General features: G+C 51.3%; 1 protein-coding gene across 1 annotated transcript in view; it reads left to right on the forward strand.

Annotated features, from left to right (window-relative positions):
• The window catches only part of MAPK8IP3 (mitogen-activated protein kinase 8 interacting protein 3), a 102,297-nt gene extending 94,222 nt beyond the window's left edge, over window positions 1–8,075 (forward strand). Inside the window, exons 31-32 of the mRNA XM_015428132.1 lie at window positions 3,852–3,995; window positions 7,569–8,075. Coding sequence (XP_015283618.1) covers window positions 3,852–3,995; window positions 7,569–7,690 — 266 coding nt within the window. The 3' untranslated portion in view covers window positions 7,691–8,075. The remainder of the gene's footprint in view (window positions 1–3,851; window positions 3,996–7,568) is intronic.
• Window positions 8,076–8,460: the final 385 nt, after the last annotated feature.

The following is an 8,460-nucleotide window of genomic DNA, read 5'->3' on the forward strand; positions in this document are numbered from 1 at the left end:
CAAGTGCAAAGTGATGCACATTGGAGCAAAAAATCCTAACTATAAATACACGTTGATGGGGTCCGAACTGGCAGAGACTGACCAAGTGAGAGATCTTGGAGTCGTAGTAGATAACTCAATGAAAATGTCAAGACAGTGTGTGACTGCAATAAAAAAGGCCAACGCTATGCTGGGGATTATTAGGAAGGGAATTGAAAACAAATCAGCCAGTATTATAATGCCCCTGTATAAATCGATGGTACGTCCTCATTTGGAGTACTGTGTACAGTTCTAGTCACCACACCTCAAAGAGGATATTACAGCATTGGGAAAAGTGCAGAAAAGGGCAACTAGAATGATAAAAGGGTTGGAACACTTTCCCTATGAAGAAAGGTTAAAGCGCTTGGGGCTCTTTAGCTTGGAGAAATGACGACTGAGGGGTGACATGATCGAGGTTTATAAGATTATGCATGGGATAGAGCAGGTCGAGAAAGAAGTACTTTTCTCCCTTTCTCACAATACAAGAACTCATGGGCACTCCATGAAATTGCTGAGCAGTCAGGTTAGAACAGATAAAAGGAAGTACTTCTTCACCCAATGAGTGATTAACACATGGAGGTGGCGGCGGCTACAAGCATGGACAGCTTCAAGAGGGAACTGGATAAACATATGGAGCAGAGGTCCATCAGTGGCTATAAGCCACAAGGTATAGATAGGAACTCACAGGCTGGGGCAGGTGATGCACTGTATTCTTGGTGCTTGTGGGGGGGGCGGCAACAGTGGGAGGTCTTCTAGTGTCCTGGCCCCACTGCTGGCACCTGGTATTTTTGGCCACTGTGTGACAGAGTGTTGGACTAGATGGGCCATTGGCCTGATCCAACATTGGCTTCTCTTATGTTTTTAACCCCCTGCATAATGCAGGAAATTCACAAATATCTCCCCCTCAACACCACAGTGACAGCTGTTCCACACCCAGAAGATGACAAAAAAACCTTCAGAATCCCTGGCCAAATTGGCCTGGACAAAAATTGCTCTCTGACCCCAAAGTGGCAATCAGCATTTCCCTGGGCGTGTAAGAAAGGGCCACAAGAACTAAGCACTGAGGCAACCCTTCCTGCCCTCCCTCTCTGCCTAAGTTCACAGAATCAGCATCTCTGTCAGATGGCCATCTAGCCTCTGTCTGAAAACCTCCAAAGTAGGAGAGCCCACCCCCTCCCGAGGAAGCCTGTTCCACTGAGGAACCACAACCGCTCTAACTGTCAGGAAGTTCTTCCTAACGTTTAGCCAAGAACTCTTCTGATTTAATTTCAACCTGTTGGTTCTGGTCCGACCTTCTGGGGCAACAGAAAATAACTCCGCACCACCCTCTATATGACAGCCCTTCAAGTACTTGAAGATGGTCATCATATCACCTCTCAGTTGTCTTCTCTCCAGGCTAAACATTCCTCATAGGACTTAGTCTTGGTATTTTCAGATATAAGATATGCTGATTCTCCCATTTCTTGGAGCCAGCTCTGATTCCCCAAATGAGTAGATTCCTTGGTTATTCGGACATGCAGAAAACTGAGTCACTGTGTTTGGCAGCGGTTATAGCGCAGTGTATTCAAAGAGCTACCTGCCCGGTTTGCCCGATTGTGTGCTCCTGGTCGTGACAGTGGTTGAAGGAATAGTAATTGGGTTGTATTGGCATTCCACAGGCGAGGTGCCACTGCTTAAAAAAAAGGCTGGTCTTTGCGTGCCACCTGCCCCACCTCTGCAGGGCATATGGGCACAGAGAGTGGGGCTTTTAAGGGAGGTCTTAACTGGTGGGCTGCACAGTATAGGAGGAGGCAGTATACCCTTGACCGAAGAACGGTACACTCCTTCTATCTGGGATGGTCGTCCTCTTCCACCAAGCGCGCAGCTTCGGGAGGGAGCGGTGAGGGAGGTAGGGGACACCCGCCTAGCCAGCCAGATCAGCCGAATCAACCCTGGCGATCAATGGGTTGACAGATGTCGCAGCCAGATCGCCCTCACTTTCCCATCGGCAGTTCTTGCCGGAAGATTTCAACGCATCCCTAGGCATTTGAGATTTTTGCTCATGCCCCTCCGAGTCAATTGAGACCCTTTTCCATATATTATTCCATTGTTCCTATTATGCAGAAGAAAGAGCCCTTTTAATTACACCTATAATAAGGTCATTTAGGCACCAAGGACCATTATTAATCCACTCTGAGGAACTTTTGCTGAAACATCTATTGGAGGACAAATCCACTGTAATATCAAGGAATGTTGCCAAATTTCTCTTTATTGCATTTACAAAGCGTGAGCACCTCCTCAATGTTCCTTATGATGTCTCTTCTCTGTAATGCTTTTTGCTTTTGATTCTGTATGCTGTTTAATGGGTCTCTGACCGTAATAAAAATGAATGAATGAAGCAAAAGCAGGAGATTCAGGACGGGCAAAAGCAAGAACTTCTTCCATGCACAACACTGATTTGTGGAATTTCTCAGCTACGAGATGTGCTGGATTCTGCAGGCTTAATAGGTTTGGAAAGGGGATTGGAGGAATGTCGGTAGCTATTGGCCTTGATAATTAAAGAGGCAGTATACCAGTTATATAGGAGCTGCGGTGGCTCAAGTGGTTAAGACGCTGAACTGCAGGCTGTGGAAGGTCGGTAGTTCAGCAGCTCGAGACCCGAATGTGCCGCATGACGGAGTGAGCTCCCTCTTGCTCCCCCTCCCCCCGGCGTGCGCGCTCCCGATCGGCCGCCTGCCCCGGCGCAGCCCTTCTTCGGTCTCGGGGCGGCCGAGAATCACCATGATCTTCCTTCTAGCCCTCTTCGCCAGCATCTTCCAGGCAGGTGAGTTGCAAGCGGCGCCCTTGACGGTTGGCAAGCGGCGCGGGGGGGTGGGGGTGGTGTCTCTCCGCTCCGCTTTTGTCCAAGGGCTCCTTTTCTCCCAGCCTCCTTAGCTTGTGTTTGCCTGGAAGGCCACGTCTGTTTTGCTCCTTTTCGTTCTCTAAGGGAGGGCTCGCAAATGCGGGGGGGGGGTATGCGGCGGGCCAAGGGGCCGCACCCCTTTCAGACTGCGGTGGAGAACTGAAACCTGAGAGCCCTGGATCTTCTTCCCCCACCACCAGGACTGGTAATAATAAATTATCGTATGGCAGTGTGGCTCAAGTGGTTAAGACGCTGAACTGCAGGCTGTGGAAGGTCACTAATTCAGCAGTTCTAATTCAGCAGTAATTCAGCAGTAATTCACCCGAGTGTGCCGCATGATGGAGTGAGCTCCCATCTCTAGTTCCAGCTCCTGCCAACCTAGCAGTTCGAAAGCAAGAAATTGCAAGTAGATAAATAGGGACCACTTCGGTGGGAAGGGAACAGCGTTCCGTGTGCCTTGGTGTTTAGTCATGCCGGCCACATGACCACGGAAACATCTTCGGACAGTGCTGGCTCTTCGGCTTGGAAACGGAGATGAGCACCGCAACCCTAGAGTCGGACTCGACTGGTTTTCGCCGCAGGGCTCTTTTTGTAGCAGGTACTCATTTGCATATTAAGCGACACACCCCTAATGTAGCCAATCCTCCAACAGTAGCTCCTGTAAGAAGAGCTCTGTAAGCTCTTGGAGGATTTGCTACATTAGGGGTGTGTGGCCTAATATGCAAAGGAGTTCCTGCTACAAAAAGAGCTCTGCTTTCGAGCAAGGGAACCTTTACCTTTGCCTTTTTATACCAGTTATGCATGCAGGGGAGGGGTGTGTGTGTCTCTTCACATTTTCTTTGAAGGCATCCTGAGGGCATTCGTACAGCTGAGCATCCAGTCCGATCCAGCTGTGGTTTCCTTAGGAGGGTAACCAGGGCGTAAGGCAGCTTTAGACATTCCGTTCTTTCAGGTAACGTTCTTGCAACGCTGAACGGGAGCGTGTTGGACAGTCCTTCTGAGAACCCCGGCACGGCCCCCGTTGAGACAGAAGGGCAGAAGCTGAAAAATGTCCTGGTGCTGAGCGGAGGAGAAGGTTATATTGACTTCCGGATTGGTGAGTTACCTTGCCGTCGACCCGCATCCTCTGAATGTGCTGTGGGTACAATTGCAAATGAATGCACGGTGACTGGAGAAGAAACGATGAACAGGGCTGGGGTCATTCCACAAGCCTCTGCCGATTATTATCAACGACAGAATAGATTATGTCAAGGATGAATGCAGACAAGCTCCATTTGCCCCACGGAGTAGAACTTCGCTTCGTTTTGGCACAGGCGTTCACACCGCCTTGACTGGAGCCGTTTCTCCTTCCTGTGACACCGAAGTGGCAAGAGCCGTCTCTCTATTTGTTGGCATCAAGCTGACAGACAGTGTTGGGCTTGCTCAGGGGTAGGCAGCCTCTTTGTCCAAGTGCTGAGAAGAAATTCCGCGTCCGCTTTGGAAGATGTAGGCGTGTGCCAGCAGACAAAATAGCAAGGCTTGGGGGGGGGGGTTGTGTGTACTTGTTCAGACAAGCGCCAGCGGCACTGCCAGCCATCTCAGGGATTTGCCTCAGCCTGGGCTGGTAGCTGTGCAGGTCTAGGGGGCAATGGTGGAGAGAAGCCCACACGACTGGCCCCAGCAGCGCTACACAGTTTGGTGTCGTGGTTAAGTGTGCGGACTCTAACCTGGGAGAACCGGGTTTGATTCCCCACTCCTCCACTTGCACCTGCTGATGTGACCTTGGGTCACAAGCTCTGGCACAGCTGTCCTTGAAAAAGAGCCGTTTGTGTCAGAGTTCTCTCAGCCCCACCCACCTCACAGGGTGTCTGTTGTGGGGAGGAGAAGGGAAAGGAGATTGTCAGCTGCTCTGAGACTCTGAGTGAAGGGCAGGGTATCAATCCAATCTCCTCCTCCTCCTCTTCTGTCCATCATTGAGGTGTTCTCTCAAGAGCAGTCCTTGAGAGAGCTCTCTCAGCCCCACCTACTTCACAGGGTGTCTGTTGTGGGGAGGAGAAGGGAAAGGAGATTGTAAACTGCTCTGAGACTCTGAGTGAAGGGCAGGGTATCAATCCAATCTCCTCCTCCTCCTGTTCTTCTTCTTCTGTCAATCACCAAGGTGTTCTCTCAAGAGCAGTCCTTGAGAGAGCTCTCTCAGCCCCACCTACTTCACAGGGTGTCTGTTGTGGGGAGGAGAAGGGAAAGGAGATTGTCAGCTGCTCTGAGACTCTGAGTGAAGGGCAGGGTATAAATCCAATCTCCTCCTCCTCCTGTTCTTCTTCTGTCAATCACCAAGGTGTTCTCTCAGGAGCAGTCCTCGAGAGAGCTCTCTCAGCCCCACCGACCTCACAGGGTGTCTGTTGTGGGGAGGGGGAGGGAAAGGAGATTGTAAGCCGCTCTGAGACTCCAAGTGAAGGGCGGGGCATAAATCCAATCTCTTCTCTTCTCTCTTCTTCTGGTGCCTCAGTAGGTGGGGTGGAGATTTGGCCCTCGGAACTAAACTGATTTATTTATTTATTTATATCCTGCCCGCCCCGCAAATGGGCTCAGGGCAGGTTACACAAGTCAGCTCAGCAGATGTTGCCAGTGCTCCCTCTAAGCCGTAGAGTCTTGTGAGCAAAAATTCCACTTTGTGAGCTACTGACATTAAAGTTGTGAGCGAGCGATTTGGCTGCTGCATAAAGTAGTTTGCTCTGGAGCCATCCCTTCCCGAACGAAGACCAAAAATCTGTGAGCTGGAGGCTAAAAAAACTGAGCTAGCTCGCTCAGCTTAGAGGGAACACTGGTTGTGACTGTAATATACAATAAATAGGGTTAGAATAATACAGTGGGATTAAAACAGTCTGAAAACAGTCTCGGTTAGGGCGTCAGATGATTGAATGATCGCCCTGTAGACAATGCTACGGTGGAAGACTCATTCGGTCGAGTCTCTAGATGTTTAAACCTATCTCCATGTCGCAGGGGAGGCCCAGATGTCGTGAACGTCTGTCACTTCAGTCAAAGGCCTGGTGGAACAGCTCCGTTTTACAGGCCCTGAGGAACTGTAGCAGGTCCCTTGGGGCCCTGATCTCAAATGGGAGTGTGTTCCACCAGGCTGGGGCCAAGGCTGAGACAGCCCTGGCTCTGGTTGAGGCCAAACGGACGTCCTTTGGACTGGGGACCACCAGAAGATGTTGCTCTGCAGAGCACAAGGCTCTATGGGGCACATATGGGGAGAGGTGGTCATGAGGAGATGCAGATCCCTGGCAATGTTCCCTCTAAGCTGCTGAGTCTTGTGAGCAGAAATTCTACTTTGTGAGCTTTTGTTGTTGTTGTTGTTCAGTCGCACAGTCGAGTCCGACTCTTCGTGACCCCATGGACCAGATCTCGCCAGGCCTTCCGGTCTTCCGCCGTCCTCTGAAGTTGGACTCAACTTCATGTTCGTTGCATCTATGACACTGTCTAACCATCTCATCCTTTGCCGTCCCCGTCTTCTTTGACCTTCAATCTTTCCCAGCATCAGGGTCTTCTCCAGGGAGTGCTCCCTTCTCATTGGGTGGCCAAAGTATTTGAGTTTCAGCTTCATTATCTGGCCTTCCAGGGAACAGTCAGGGAACTTTGTGAGCTACTGGGATTAAAATTGTGAGCAGGCGATTTGGCTGCCGCATCAATTAGTTTGCTCTGTAGCCATCCTCCCTGAGCGAAGACAAAAATGTGTGAGCCGGGGGCTAAAAAAATGTGAGCTAGCTCACACTAACTCAGCTTAGAAGGAACACTGGTCCCGGGCCATGGGCTTTAAAAGATAAAACCATCACCTTGAACCGTATCCGGTACTCTATCGGCAGCCTGTGCAGTTCGTGGAGCACCAGTTGAACGCGTGTCTCGCGTCACTTCCTGCAGTTTCCAGACCAGGGTCAAGGGCAGCCCCACATAGAGCAAGTTACAGTAATCCAATCTGGAAGTGACTTGGGGTGGTGGTGGTAAGGTAACTGAAGCTCAAAGACTTTGGCCACCCAATGAGAAGGGAGCCCTCCCTGGAGAAGACCCTGATGCTGGGAAAGACTGGAGGTCAAAGAAGACGGGGACGGCAAAGGATGAGATGGTTAGATGGTGTCATAGATGCAACGAACATGAAATTGAGCAAACTTTAGAGGACGGTGGAAAACAGGAGGGCCTGGCGAGATCTAGTCCATGGGGGTCGCGGAGAGTCGGACCCGACCGTGCGACCGAACAACAACAAAGGTAACCAATTTCATGACCAGCCTAAGATGATAAAAGGCCAGCCTGGCAACAGCAGAGACCTGGGCCTCCATAGAAAGTGAGGCATCCAGCGTCTCACCCCAAGACTCCTCACCCTCGGTGCCAGCACCGACCAAATGGTTTGGCGTTTCACTGTCGGCACCTGTCGCTTATCTCTGGTGTGCAACCTGGGAGCCTGGGTTCAAATCCAAGTGGAACGGTGGGTGGGTGAAGAGAGCATTGCAGCAGGCGGGGAAAGGGGGCAAACAGAGTATTGTGGGGGGGCAGGCAGGGTGGGAGAAACCGGAGAAACCAGGGCAGGTGTGTCTGCGCCCAGCTGAGTCAGGGGCGCACCTGCCTAGTGATGCAATAAAGCCGTTGCAGGTGTGCAGCGTCCGTTTCCCTTCATCCACTATGCATGTTCTCTTGGCAGGGGACGGAGAGGATGACGAGACGGAGGAGAATGCAGGGGACACCGCCCAGGTCAAGCCCATTCTCTCCAAGGCCGAGAGGAGCCACATCATCGTGTGGCAGGTCTCCTACATCCCCGAATGAGCTCCTTCTCCTTTTCCTGCCGACTCTATTTCTCTCTTCCCCGCCCTGACGCCCTGAATGCCAATATGTACATATGGAACTCCTGCATTATACCTCCTGCTGGAAACTGAACCCCGGATGACTGCCTACACCTCCTTGTGCCATTGCAAGGCCTCCCTCCTCTTATATCCTCTGAACTTGCAGCTTTCCTATCGGGCCCACACGCTTCCTGAATCAGGCGGGTCACCGGAAGGGGAGGATCTTGAGAATGAAGCCTGCTGTCAGGTATCGCGATGGTCAGAGGAGTGAAGTTGGTTTGGGGGGGCTGGCTGACGTTTTCGTGACAGGTCCCTTTCCCTCCCTCACCTGCCCACCTGCATGGAAAAGAGAGCTACTTCTTGGCTATTTCCCCCCCCCTGCTGTTGAGGTGACACAGGTGGCGTGTTCCTGCCTACAGTACAACATTACGAAAGGATGGTTTCCAAAGCAGAGTCACTTGCCTCACCATCTCTCCGCTCGCCAGGTATTATCTCCAGTGACTCGGGAGCTGTTTAGTCCTGGTTTGAGGATCCAAGACATGCCATATTGGCTGAGTTCGGAAGGATGGCAAAAGGATCGATGGCATGCCCTTAATAAGCCAGAGAATGATTTGAAACCACTCAACGGGGTTCCATCACTGAAGCTGGTTGGATCTGGATGGGAGTCCACTCAGAGGCCTTTCATGGACAGTTTGGTGTAGGAGAGCCAGTTTGGTGTAGGAGAGCCAGTTTGGTGTAGGAGAGCCAGTTTGG

This window comes from Gekko japonicus, unplaced genomic scaffold (genome assembly GCF_001447785.1).
Source record: "Gekko japonicus isolate JY-2015 unplaced genomic scaffold, Gekko_japonicus_V1.1 scaffold1343, whole genome shotgun sequence".
NCBI classification, from domain to species: Eukaryota; Metazoa; Chordata; class Lepidosauria; order Squamata; family Gekkonidae; genus Gekko; species Gekko japonicus.